The sequence below is a fragment of the Haliotis cracherodii genome, unplaced genomic scaffold (assembly GCF_022045235.1).
Source record: "Haliotis cracherodii isolate W230 unplaced genomic scaffold, xgHalCrac1.p SCAF_10, whole genome shotgun sequence".
Taxonomy (NCBI): Eukaryota; Metazoa; Mollusca; class Gastropoda; order Lepetellida; family Haliotidae; genus Haliotis; species Haliotis cracherodii.
In genome coordinates, this window is record NW_027266265.1 from 8762960 (window position 1) to 8778012 (window position 15053).

The 15053-nt window shown below is 41.9% G+C and overlaps 1 protein-coding gene across 3 annotated transcripts in view; it reads left to right on the forward strand.

The window, feature by feature from the left end:
• LOC139454041 (uncharacterized) overlaps positions 1–14700 on the forward strand; it is a 40758-nt gene extending 26058 nt beyond the window's left edge. For all 3 annotated transcript variants that reach the window (XM_071235526.1, XM_071235525.1, XM_071235524.1), the window contains 2 exons: positions 2477–2891; positions 12642–14700. In XM_071235526.1, the coding sequence (XP_071091627.1) occupies positions 2592–2891; positions 12642–14006 (1665 nt within the window). In that variant the 5' untranslated portion in view covers positions 2477–2591 and the 3' untranslated portion in view covers positions 14007–14700. The remainder of the gene's footprint in view (positions 1–2476; positions 2892–12641) is intronic.
• Positions 14701–15053: the final 353 nt, after the last annotated feature.

The following is a 15053-nucleotide window of genomic DNA, read 5'->3' on the forward strand; positions in this document are numbered from 1 at the left end:
ATAAAACCGGCATCAGTCTGGATGCCACACAGATAGACACACACACATGTGCATGCACTTTACTATATAAATGCAATTATCTTGGACTCGATGTAAAATCCCATTTTGCCTCACCTCTGTTATAGGTCTGTTTTTGATGAGCGTCCCTGCCAGTTGTTCTGAGGTGCAACACTTAAAGTTGCAATTAGTTGAAACGAACGAGTTGGAGGAGTAGACGCATTTATTTCTGCCATAAAGATAAGAGCTTTGCCCAGACCCATGTAGAAACTACATATATGTTATGCAGACACGATTGCCACTATTTTTAAACTCTGATTCAACTCTCTTGTAAAACTGAAGTTTAGAATTGGAAAGAAATGAAAGGCAGTAGGCTCTTGTCATAACCCTCATTATATGTTATAGCTTTAGGGGTCCCAGAGCTCCAGATAACTTTTTGAGCAATTGAGTTTTTACTCTAGGGTTTCTATTTCGATTGGGTTTTTACAGTTTTCATTGGGTAACCAATATTTTTTCACTCACCTATTCATCACTCTATTGGATTTTTCCCAAATTTTAGTGAACATTTTAAGATTTAAAAATAATGAAATAATGTTTTAGATAACTGTTCTAAATATATAGGCTTTACTTGGAAAGTAAATTAGCTCATAATTGTGTTTCGGAAATTGGCTCCTTTGTATGCATGTTGAACAAGCTGCATTGGGTATTTACACAAGCTGTTTTTATACCTTTGAGTTTTTCATTTAATGCATGCGTTTCTGTACGCAAGCTAATTAAAAATAATTGGGTTTTGAATATTTTTGGGGGGTACCCCCTGTATTTTACACAAATATACTTCTTATCTATAGGTCTGGGGTACATAGATTCAGGAATGTAAACCAAAACTCACAGACCCCAGAGCCTCCTTGACTTCTCACACTGCCTTCATGGTCTAGAAGACTGAGCATCTGCCCAGGGAGCAGGTGGTTGGTGGTTCGATCCCAGGCCGTGTCATATCAAAAGAAGTTAAAAGGTGGTACTTGTTGTTATCCTGCCTGGTGTTCGGCATTGAGGGGCTAATACAAAGACTTGTTGGCTTGGGGTCTGTATGCTGTGTATGCAGGGGGTATCCATACTGATCTGTGGCATTGTATGCCAGTGGACTGGTACTATCAAACTGACATTATTATGGACTGGTACAATCAGCCATTCCTGTGTGCATGCAGGCTGGTATATAAGTGCAATAATCTTGAAACCCCATTTTACCTCACTGATCATATTGTGAATCCACATCACCATTATCCCCAACATGATCTGATAACTTGTATCCCCAAGAGGACTTCCCAACCCCATTATTTCTAACACTGATGATATCATAATGTACCAAAACAATTCAATGTCATGATAACAGGATATCTGATAACATGTACCTCAATGAAATAAACATAGTGATTGAGTTATCTTCATGACAAGTCCAGTAACTCTTCAAGGAAGGATGTAGATAAGCTGAATCAATTAAGACTGGGAAGGTTTGTGCTGGGCAAATAAGCATTGATTGGTCCATGAAGTCCTAAGCTGTGTGTTGTACTATGAACTGACTTCATTCCTGGTGGTACAATATGGCAGCTCAGTCAGTGATCACTTTATTGTGAACTCAATGGATGACAGATGTCAGCACTGCTGATGGGATGGGTTGTCTTCTTTGTAAGGGTGTTGAATTTCCAGTTGGCCCAGATTGTGTGTGTATGTAGCAGCAGGAACCACCCAGGCCCCCACTGACAGCGGGAGAATGGTTACCCAACAGATGCACTTTGAAATGTTTGAGTATCCAGGTGATATTCAGGACATAGATTTACCCTCAGCATGAATGACACTGCTGTCATCTTCAGGATGTTTCAGGATGCATTTTTAACAATTATGTAGTTCTGACAAAAGTATAGAGTCAATGTTGGTTTGTTTGTTTGTTCTTTCACGCCTCACTTAGCAGTATTCCAGCTATACGACGGCAGTCTGTAAATAATCATGGACCAAACAATCCAGTGATTGATATCTTGAGCATTGATCCATGCAGTTGAGATATGATGACATGCATCATCCAAGTCAGCGAACCTGACCACCCGATCCCATTTGTCATTGCATGGGTTGCTGAAGACCTATTCACTACCCGGATCTTCTCAGGTCTTAGAGTAAAAGATGTTGATGATGTTTTTCTTCTTCTGAATCACAAATTTTAGACCTTAAGTATCCCAGATTTTATTATTTTTTTCTCATCTATACTTCAGCCTGACCTCTCTGTTGTTTGCCATCTTTGAGGTATGTCATGTTGATATACATCACTCACTCAAAAGTAGCTTTGTGGAACAGTCAATTATATTATTGTGACAGGATCATGACTTTGTTTGTGTGTACTCAACCGGTTGTCATACATCATGGGTCAAATATTGTTGATCATGCAGTTATAGCGGTTCACTCACTCCGTGACTTGTCCTGACTGTTTCAGACAAAGCATGGGCAATACCACCGACACCAGAAGGAACAGGCTCCCAGGAACAGGCACACATTTGGTATTAAACACCCTCAGCTTTGTATGGATATAGAAAAAGCCAGGTCTAGACATGGAAGGAAAGGATCAAGCAAGGGTACTCTACATAAAATCCTTCAACAATGAAACAGCGCTGGGGTCTCAAACGATGGGGCAGGTGTCAAAGTCTGTTAAAAAATTAGTTCGAGATTCCCTGTCACGCATCGAAAGGAAGTGTCGATTTGAATATCAGGAGTTTTGGGCTGTCATTGAAAAGACAGCAGAGAGAGGGAAGTTGATTCCTGATAAAGCAGCGGAGGCCTTCAAAAATCTTGAAAAATATTTTATTCTCTTATACAAGATGCCATGGAAGCGTGAATTTAGGAAACTGAAGGTAAGTTCCGACAAAATTGATTTTGTAGTCTGTATTATCTGTACATAATAGTCATACAGGTTTACATGATATGTTAACACTGTTATAAAATTGCGACATTTTTGTCACAATTATGGTCTCTAGATAAGAAATAGAGGCCTTTGGATAGGAAACAGAGGCCTTTGGATAGGAAATAAAGGCCTTTGGATGGGAATTGGAGGCCTTTGGATGGGAATTGGAGGCCTTTGGACAGGAAACATGCCTTTGTATGGGAAATAGAGATCTTTGGATGGGAAATAGGGGCCTTTGTATGGGAAACGGAGGCCTTTGGATAGGGGATAGACTAGGGGTCTGAGGACAGGAAATAGAAAACAAGGGGATTTGTGATAGGAAATCGACAAGAACTGTAATCACTTTAGTACCAAGTTTGTGGGGTGCAATGGGTTACAGAGTTTGTCTGCATGGGGTCGGTGTTTAACGTAGATGTTGAAATTTGCTTTCCTGTTTTTGTACGGAATTTTCTATTGATGGTGGTGGGCGGTGGGGTACTGACCCGCCCAGGTCTCATTGCAAACCTCACTAGTTTGACGGTACTTGTCCGAAAGTCGAGAAATTACATTTTTGGATTTGCCAAAAATTCGGTCAACTTGGGATGTTGACGGCCCCCTCTATCATACCCACAAGTCACCATTTTGTCTGTTCATTGCCATACTGTCTCGGGGGCTCTCTCAATCATGTGCTCAGCTCATGTGCATTCGTGATTGTGAGTCAGAAGGCTGACACACTTTGGCTTTTGTGTGTACTTGCATCACGTGCTGTTCATACATGATGTGAAATTTCATTGTGATTAGATGTTGCGTTCAGATGCAACGCCACAGCATAGTAAAATTTAATGTACACCTCAATATGCAAATCGTTAGTTCCCTTATTTATTGTCGTACGTATATATGACAAACCAATTCTAGTGTTATTTTATTAGTCTCAATATTCTGTCGTGTCTTATCAGATGTGAGGTAAAATGGGGTTTAACGTCGCGTCCAAGATTATTGCAATTATATAGCGACGTAGTGTCTATCAGAAACATAAGGACTTGAATCGTTAATGACATAGCAAATTGTTTGGCCCATTGCCAGATTTCTCTTCAAGGAAATGATTGTGATCCTTTCGCCATTTGAGGCGAAATTTCTATTTCTGCTTATCAAGAGTCCACGTATGGGAAAGTCCGTGAACCCACTCGTTTCTGACATTTGAACCTAGTGACAGACTCCTGACACATATACGATTGTAACACAAAGCTCGTTGCCAGATCAGATTCACTTGCAGTGACCCACCAAATGTCAGATGTGGTTATATATGTTTTATGACATACATATGCTTACACTGACATAGCAATGCCACATGATATGTACATTCCTGTTGGTCGTGTAGCTTTGAGGACTTTCCCTCTTGGTGTATTGCGTGTTTGCCTGTGACAAAACGTCAGTTGTATAATTATTAGTATATTGCGTAGTTGCGTCTGAGGAGACGTATGTTCTATAATTACTGGTGTATTGCGTATCAGGTAGCGTAATTGCGTGTCGGAGAAGTCTGTAAGGATATCGTGGAAGAAATATTATTGCAGCATTAGTTATTTTGTTTCCGTTTTAAGCCGCGGTCCGTGATTTAGAAATGCATAGGGGCATTTAACGGTATCCGAACGATACTACAGAATCAACAACCTCATACAGACGCGCGTGTCAACCTGTCCCTCTATCATGTAGATCTTGCATGTGCCCTTCTTTCCATCATATCACTACGAACAACATGTATTTCTATTGGATCTGATGACATTATTTAGCAAAGTAACGCAGCATATTTTGCACTGTCTGCACTGTTCCAATAGGCTTAGGGACCCCTGAAGATCCAGGTTAGAATCGGTCTTCAGCAACCCATGCTTGTCGTAAGAGGCGACTAACGGGATCGGGTGGCCAGGCTCGCTGACTTGGTTGATGCATGTCATCGTATCCCAATTACGTGGATCGATGCTCATGATGTCAATCACTGGATTGTCTGATCCAGACTCGATTATTTACAGACCGCCGTCATATAGCTGGAATATTGCTGAGTGCAGCGTTAAACAACAAATAAACAAACAAAATCATATCACTTCGAGTATGTATGTATTTCTATTTGACATTATTTAGCAATTAACATAGCACACATTGCACTGTCTGCACTGTGCCAATAGGCGTTGCTCCAACATCACTGTTCAAACTTCGAACACTTGACCGACCTACAACCCTGTATGTATACTATATGATGACGTCACGCCACAGCTAATTCTGGACCATGAATTTACTGGCCATTATGATATAGCAATTTAATCAAGTAACTTTAACACAACTTTTACACAACTAGAGATATATTATGTATCAACCATAGCCGTCGTATAAGTAATAAAATAGGCCCAGCCTCGTTTATTCTACTTCCGGGAATTATCATATTCTCATGCCCTCTATCATTACAGAGAGCATTACATGGTAATGCGCGCGCGCGCGTGTGTGTGTGGTGTTTGGGGGATGGGATGGGGGGGGGGGGGGGGGGGGGGGATTAGATCGTCTATGGCAACGTGCCAGTTTGCAGTATTACTAAAAGATTGCTGACCAAGAGCCATTCAAACACGAACACGGCCAAAACCTGAAGAAGTGTCTGTTCCAAGCACGAATACAGTGTACTCTGCGCCTATTTTTTCCCGGAGGGACCACTGCTCTATGTGAATGTTCTACAGGATATATACGTTGGTTAAATACCTGTAGTTAACATCATCACAAGCAAGTCCAGCCATATAATATTCATCTCTGCATGGCTGCTTATGCGCATTAAACCAGCAGTTGATTCCGCGTCCTGAAATACGAAGCGCACACGTATTACACAATATGAAGCTTACGATTTAAATGTTATACAAGGGTTGGTTGCTATATGAATAATTTCCTGTATTAGGTCGACCTTGTGTAACAGCAGTAGGTCATGACACATATGCCACTTCAACGACGAATTGACCGCCTCCGTGGTCTAGTGGTAGCGCGTCCGCCCGGAGAGCGGAAGGTCCGGGGTTCGATCCCCAGCCGCGTCATGCCGAAAGACGTTAAAAGATGGTACTTGTTGTTACCCCTTCTGGCGCTCGGCATTAAGAGGGTAAAACAAGGACTGGTCGGCTCGGAGTCAGTAGACTATGTCTGAGTAGGGTATTCATGTTAAACTGCGGCATGGTATCTCAGTTAGCTAGCACTATAAAACGGCATCAGTCCGGACTAGTACAAGCAGCCACACAAACACACACACGTACATGCACGTCGCTATATAAGTGCAATAATCTTGGACGCGACGTTATACCCCATTTCACTTCACTTCACTCAATGACGAATTGAGGTGGGTATGGATTGACGATGGGACACTGCAGAGTTGCTTCCTTTCATCTTGCCAGGATCCGCTATCCCCGATTATAATTCTTGGCCCGTCAACACCACATCTGCACATTGGTGTCACCAAGTCGATCTTTGTTATATTGATCCCACTCACTCACTAACTCACTCCTGCTTCACTTGATAGTCTCCCGTGGGAATTTCAGATCGACTGATCAAAACACCATTATTTACGAATCGCTGTAATATTGTTGCATTTTTGTTGAGTTAAAGAACAAACCAGATCATCCAGTGATAGAGATCATGAACATCGATCCACGCAATTGCCGTTAGTCGCCTTTTTCAACAAACATAGGTTGCTGAACACCCATTCTAACCCGCTGAGATCTCTTATGCAAATTGCTCCTACCCAAAGACTTCGTTAAGCACTCCAAAGCCAAAATATACGTTTTGACCTCTTACGATGGAAGTACTACGCCAAGGCTTACTGCGTTATCGCATCGTACCCTAAGCCCCCTGACCCCACACTAACATTTAGGACATCAGGCCCTTTGCTTCGTCACAATGAAAATTTGATATATCATGTTCTACCCCTGAGACATAGATTAGAGTTTTTTCTCACGTGTTTGAAATAGTTGACTCCTGACATATGTATTTTCCGTGTGGCGACATGCGCTCCAGCCGTCATGTTCTTCCTTATTCTTTCTTTTGTCACATGATTTCCTTTAACGTGATTTTACCTTGAAAGTGCACTTGTGTGTCCTTGAAATTTTGAACTTATATTTGCTTTCGTACAATCTGAATATTAATGTGAAAGAAGTTGTACGTTATCACTCATTCTTGTTTATCACGCATGCGTTGTGACCATAGCAACATCCATCGAAATGGCCGACGACTACGAAGTTGTCAAACATACGGCTCCGATGGATGTGTCTATTTTACTCAGATTCATAACATTTTGCAGACAGAAGAACAAATACAATATTCTGTTGTACGTGTTACAAAACATGAATCGTTCCAATAAATTGCAATACGAAATTCAGGCCAATACCCGTCCCTGCTCTTCTGCATGAAGTGAGTCGAGCTTTATTGGTTGGTTGGTTGATTGACCGCAAAATTCAAGCTTCATATTCACGACGGCCTGTAATTAAATCAAGCCTGGACAAGAATAAAATAGTTGTTGATATTATTAGTTAGGTCACGCGTCGCCAGGGTACGATGACGGGCAATCGATCCTGACCACCCAACCCGACAGTTATGTCGAAAGCTTAGTCACTGGATACCCTCTCACCCGGATTCCCAAAGGGGTAGATTTAGTTATCTGGTGTTTGCAGTGTGTTGGTGCCATGTTTGGAATGAAGTCAGCCCTTGACAAATACAGCAGTGTTCAGATCAATCCACACATAAATATGACACAACGTCTATTAATTATCGGGTGATTGCTTTTAGTAGGTCAGTGTGGCAGGTAAGGGGAATTCCCTGGATCTACACAACCAGTCAAAGGAGACTGTACACCAGGAAGTGTTTTGCTCGATATATGAGGAGATACAACAATGCAGCCACTATACAAAAACTACATCAATATTGAAAGGCTTTTTAATTTTATTACTTTATTTATGGACCCGGCAGGCCTCAAAGTTGCGACTAAAACTGTCGCTAATGCGACCTAAATTTCAATTTGTCCACTGTCTAAAATTCAGAGGTAGCCAAATGACTACCGTGAAAAATATCTTGTGGCGACTAAATTCTGTTGATCCGCATATCATACATATGTTGACACAAAAATAAATAACAGCTGGTCTTGGAAGAATCATCTCTTAATAATTGTACTCGCAAATGATGCCTCCTAAAGTCGACAATGAACCGAAATACATAAGTATTAATTTAATTGGTGTATTATTTTAGTCAACAATGCTCAATGGAAAAGCATTACCTATATAATCTTGTAACATGAATTGCATCATTGTTCAAGTCACAAATAACAAAAATCAAGTACAGTTTCCACTACTATACAAGACTAGTGCTATGACTTGTACATATTATAATAGTTGTTTGATCAAAGATAATTTCAAATGTTTTTGGCTACCTACAATATTGGCTTGACTTCTTGATTTTACCACTGGCTACCAGGAAAAAAATACTAGTAGCCATGTGGCTACTTCTAAAAAATTAAACGTTGAGGCCTGATATGCTGAAACAAGAAATGCAAGGTCTTTGGAGAAAGATTATTCCAGTTTATTGTTGGTTTTCTTTACTGCTGAGCCTGATATTCATAATTGCATATTGTTTCCGTGTCTGATACATGAAACATGCTCAATTATTGGTTGTTTGTTGTTTGACGCCGCACTCAGCAATATTCTGGAGGTCTGTAAACATTTGTATCGGACAATCCCGTGATTGACACAATGAGCATCGATCTACGCAATTTGTATATGACGACGTGTATCAACTAAGTCGACGAGCCTTACCGCCCGATCCTGTTAGTCGCCTCTAAAGACAAACATGGGTTTGTGAAGAGCATATCTAACCCGGATCTTCACGGGTCTGCACAATTATAATGACCCTTAAATTTCGCTCAAAACATGAAATGTAGTTACGATGAATATAACATTCATAGCTTCACTGGTACTACAAGCTGTTTGTGACTTTGCTTCCACGTAAATACTTAATGACTAAGCTATCCTATTAGAATGAGAGAAAAGGAACATATAGGGACACGGGTGGTCCAGTTGTCTGAGGCGCCTCGGATCTCTATGCTGTTCGAATCCAGGTTCGTCAACAACATGTCCGTGCTCGTGGGTTTCAGCGTCAGACGTCATCAGATACCTGCATCACATGGAGCCCCCCCACCCCCACCCACACACACACCTCCTAGCTAGCTGACACGCCTTGCTATAACTGAAATACTGTTCAAAGCGACGTTAAACTCAACTGACCGTAGAAAGGTTCGGTGTGTAAGCTAAATGTGAAAATTCTGTTGATCAATGAAAGTTGAAGTGGTAATAACCGACTTGAAGTGGCCACAAGTGTCTTAGGAGACTTGGGAGTAGTTGTGAAGTGATAGACTACTATGGTACATGGTAACTATTTTGTTGGATATGGACGATGCCATGGCGAATATTTTTGTCGTGGTTTGTTTGATTAGAGCCAAAGATAGCAGTATTACTGCTGTATCGCGTCATCCTGTAAATACTCGATTATTGACCAGACAAACCACCGATTGATATGAGCAACGTCCAACACATGCGGTGTACGATGACATTGAATCAACCAAGTCACCGCGACTGAGCACCCGATCCATTTTGTCACTTCGTACGATAAACGTATGTTACATGGCATGAACTCCCCAACGGGAGTGGAGTCTTGTATCTGATCTTGATCTCAGCTTATCACTTTTAAGAACTTGTTAAATTCTATAGGCTGTATTTGAATGGAGAATACATGTTACCCAAATATTGGCAGCCTTGTGACCATTTCGTTGGCTTGTTATCCTAGGTTCGAATCCCTAAATGGGTATCGTAAAACTGATTGTAAAGCTAAATACTCACTCATCTTTAATATATTAGTTGAAAAGCTAAACTTAAATCGGTCCTTGTTAAATACACCACCGGAGAATTTCTTTATTCCAATGCGGGGCAACAAATATGAGTGTGCAGATACACATCTAGGAAGTTGCTAAAACATGCGGTTTGGAGCTGTGATCTGAATATTCATCTTGATCAAATTATCGCTGAAGAACCTGTTTCACTAGTCTGTTCTGTGGTTCTGTGTAGACGGATAAGTCTTTGTTAGTTTGAGGAAATATTGAGTGGGAAGTTTAAATGCATTACCGCAACAATTCCCCATGCGGAAATGATATACATTAATTTTGCTAATGACTGGACTTACCGTAACCTGATTTGAAACGTTTCCTCGTGTTAAGAAGCTTTGTCCAACTTTGTATATACCCATGTATGTCGAACGAAGTTGAACAGTTTGCATTGATGATGGTAATGATGATGATGATGATGATGATGATGATAATGATGATGATGATTGAAACGTTTCCTCGTGTTAAGAAACTTCGTCTGACTTTGTATATACCCATGTATGTCGAAAGAAGTTGAACAATTTGTATTGATGATGATGATGATGATGATTTGTTAAATGTTTAAAGGGTTTCTGGAAATATGTATAAGTCTGCATTAAGTACGCGTCCAAACGATTATTTTCCGGCTTCGTCCACTCACACAATGCAGTGTCCTAAATGTGGGACACTGAATTTACAGACCTCACACAATTGATCACACACACATTAAATATGCATTACCTGACATTCCACGGCTTTTACGACTACTGTTTGCATATTGAACATCCGTGTAGGAAATAAAGGCACTCGGTATTATGTGAATTTAGCTCTACAATGTACTTCCTGATTCACGTCAATTGCTGCATTCACCATAGCTTTCTACAAATCGTTGCTTAAAGTCGACTTCTATTTTTGGATTGTTTGTTGTGTGATTGTGTGTCGATTTGTAGATGACATCAATGTCCCCGTTTGGATTCCGGGTCAGTGAAGGTTCCCAGTGCCTCAAGACTATTAGGGGGCATGGGTGGCCCAGTCGTCTAAGGCGCCGCAATTCGCTGTGCAGAGTTGCGTCCCCTGGGCGCGCCAGAAACATATGATTGTGGGTTCGAGTCCCGGTTCGCCCCAATTATGTTTCTAGGTTTGTCAGCACCATACCCGTGCTCGTGGGTTTCATCGAAGTGGTCAAACGTCTTAGACCTGCATCACTTCGGGCTTTCCTTCCACATTAAGCTGACACGCCGTGATATAACTGGAGTACTGTTAAAAGCGGCGTTATACTGTTAAAAGCGGCTTTAAACCCAGCTCACTCACTCACTCAAGACTATTATTACAAGAGAGCTGGCTGACTAAAATAGGGGTCGGGTGGTCATGCTTTAACAATTGGCTCATTTCTTTGTACCCAATGATTTGGATAGTAGGGGGCGGTCGGGTAGCTTAGTGGTTAAAGCGTTCACTCGTCACGACGAAGACCCGGGTTCGATTCCTGACATGGGTACAATGTGTGAAGCCCATTTCTGGTGTCCCCCGCTGTGATATTGCTGGAATACTGCGTAAAACCAAACTCACTCACTCACTTGGATAGTAGCTGGTGTGTTCAGTCCCATATTAACATGATCCTGGAATATTGATTACAACTGGGTAAAACAGCACTCATTCCCATTCCCATCTTTGTAGAGTTTACAAAGTGGTAACATCTAAAACCATCACTTCGGACTTTTAGCCGCCATCAAGCTGACACACTGTGATATGACTGAAATTCTGTTCAAAGCGGCGTTTGACCAAAATCATTAGGCCACTCAGACAAGTTGTAATTACTAGGTGAAATATAGCAACATAGAATATAGGACTCCAGAGCTCTAGATAAGCTTTTGATTATTTGGGTATTTTACCCATGAGTTTTGATTGGGTATCCACAATTTTTAGAGGGTCTTCCAAAATAATTTACCCACCTGTTTCATCACATTTGGGTATTTTAACTTAAAACCTGTTTCCTAACAATCCCCTTAAATCATTTAAGACTTAAACTATGTGAATATTATTATACCCGTCTGTGTCTGCTTGCGGCTCCCTCTCCGGGAAACCATTTTTGTTTGCAACACCTAGCATTGTAAGAACGGCGCTTTTGTAAATCACCAATCAGCGACTGTTTAAGATACAGCATGTACATTGACTAGGTATGATGTGCTTTTCAACTGGCATCTATTTGTATGGTTGTCACACAATCCTTTCCGAATGGGGGGGCACGGGTGGCCCAGACGTCTAAGGTGCCGCGATTCGCTGTGCAGAGTTGCGTCCCTTGGGCACGTCAGAAACCTATGATTGTGGGTTCGAATCCCGGTTCGCCCCCAATTATGTTTCTAGGTTTGTCAGCACCATACCCGTGCTCGTGGGTTTCACCGAAGTGGTAAACGTCTGAGGCCTGCATCACTTCGGGCTTTCCTCCCACATTAAGCTGACACGCCGTGATATAACTGTAATACTGTTAAAAGCGGCGTTAAACCAAACTCACTCACTCACTCCTTTCCGAATGTAGCTGTCGGTAAGTGAATTTCACGATCGGCTGATACACAATCATTTTAATTAACTGTTGTTATATACGCAATCGTTTTGTCTAATAGTTGTAATATGCGCATCAATTTTATTTCAAAAGCGTATTTATAGTGTTTACTGCGTATTTGATACCCTGGAATTTGATTTGTCTGCGTATTTCTGTTTAATTAATGCGTATTTTACGCAGCTTATCTCGAGCGCTGTCGGACTCCACCGCTCACTAAATTCTATTAATACTGTTTCTTGTTTCAGACCTACTGTGGGTTCTTCCAGTCGAAAATTAGGTCCCATCTTGAAGACCCTGAATCAATTATTTGCCTCGTTGGATTCCAACCAGACACAGCCAACACACTCGTGTTGAAAGGGGAACCTGACCTACAGCGTATAATAGCAGTAGCATTTGAATGTGTAGTTGCTACAGTGGAATGTGAAATGCTTTCCGAGTTTCATAGGAAGATGAAGGAAGGAGGGGCGAACGTTTCAGATGTCGTAAGGTGGCGGGACACAGGAGTACTTCCGGCAGTCAAGAACACTGAAGACGAAGACAGGAACGGTTTGAAAACTAGAGAAGGTGAAAGTAGAATAGACTCTGCGTATGCATCAGCCGCTCCCAGTAGTGTCAGGAACAAGGTAGTCTTGGCTGGGGCAACGGGGGGAGTTCCTAGGAATCTGCCTTTCATTGACGAGGATGATCATTTTGTGGACGATACTGGATATGTGGAAGGAACAATAGATGAGCACTACATGGCCAGCCTGCAGAGGTTGAGTCAGAACCCTCAACGCCAAGCTGCCCCTCAGAGCGGGTCCGACGACTGGGCGTTTGTGCGCGAAGGCCTGGAGACCAAATATGGAACAAAATATTTCGATGGAGCAAGAGGAGATGTGATCCGGAATTCCAGGGAACATATTAGGCTTCAACCCCGAGATGATCAATCCGACGAAGGTATTGACATTGAAGAAGAACCTCCCGCTGTCAATATTGAACATCCTCCAGTACGATTTTCTCCCAGGTCCCAGGTCACAAGTGTCTCTCAGGACAGGACTATGGCTAGAGAGTCTTCAGGTTATAGGACAGGGTCTTCACAGGTGTTCTACCCTCCAAGTAATCTTCTGTCAGGACCCGCCCATTACCCTCAACCCCTATCCCCAGGAGCGACATCTGTAGGCACTTCAGCATACGTCTCCCAAACATCCTACAACAGTGCTGCTAGATCCCAGGTTCCAATCGTAGCGAGGGGGGTAACCCCCAACAAAATCTATCCAAATATTGATACAATGGCGCGGAAGCCCAACATAATCCAGAGAGATGGTGGCTACAGACCACAGACCTACACCACTAGTGGGGACATAGGGGCTTCAATGGCTCGGCGAATGAATGATCTGGGTGTTCCTGATACTGGGAGGTGGAACTGTCACTTCTGTTCGGGGATGAACGATAACCAGATTGCGATCTGTCGAGTCTGCGGTAAAAGCAGAGGGCCAGAAATTGACGGCCCTAAGTGCGGCGACAGCATCACAGAATGTAAGAAATGCACTTACGAAAACCCACCAGGAACACAGATTTGTGACATGTGTGGTACACCTTTAGAAAAGAGTAATGTGCATACTTACGTATAGAATCTGTAACAATATTCAAGTACATAATGGCTTTGTGCTGCGCGAATTATTTCAGACTGTTTACATAAACACTGCATATTCAGAAGCAAGAATGATTTGTCGCTGAAGTCGAGGTTCAAGATTAACATGTGTAAGTTTGCAGTGTATCCAGCCACCACCTGAAGGTCTGAAAACAGAGATGTCACCTTTTTAGTGCAAAGTACAATTTTGAAGAACACATAGTTGACTATTTCGTTGTTATAGAGCCAGAGCTTCTCCAGAGACCTCGTCCATGGCCAACTGGGATTCAGGACTCCAGCAATTTTCAGAACTTGTAAGTTCCATTCTGAGAAAAACGGTCTTCTTGCTAAGTCCTTTCATTCAGGATAGTTACACTAACATCTTTAACTGGACACTGTTCAACGCTGTACCATGCATCAACCGACGGATGCCAATAAACCAATAAGCCGACTTAATAGAAATATTTTCAACACAACACACATATATATTATTAAAATGAAGGACTTCACCACGCTCTTAACGTCGGAATGGCTATTGGTAAGACCGAGTCTTGATAAGATGTCTGGAACGTCTCTACTATTAGGGTGATTTCAATAGCACCGTGCACTATGCTCATGTATTCTTAATAATCTCTTTGTGGTACACCACAAGACAAATAAAATTGGACCTGGGCTACAGGTACTTATTGGCTGGAGATCGCAGAGCTTGGCATGGCTGAAAGCCGTCCTTTCGTGAACAGATCTCTTGATATGGCCGCCCTTGGGGGATTTGTGATCCTGTGTGTGGCGTGTTAAATCCTCGCACATTACAAAAACAAATAACGTTTTGATAATTGTTTGGATGACCAAGGGAATGTGACAATATTACTGGTCGTGAAGTACCCACTTTGCATTGGTTTTGTACATTTCTTATGAGTTGAACTCTATCAGGTAGGGCATCTATACATGGAGGTAACAACTGTCTTCGGTCCATCAATATGTGGATACAATCATCATTAGCGGAGACTCTAGCGAATAACTTAATTCGAAAAGAGAGGACCTTTTGTGT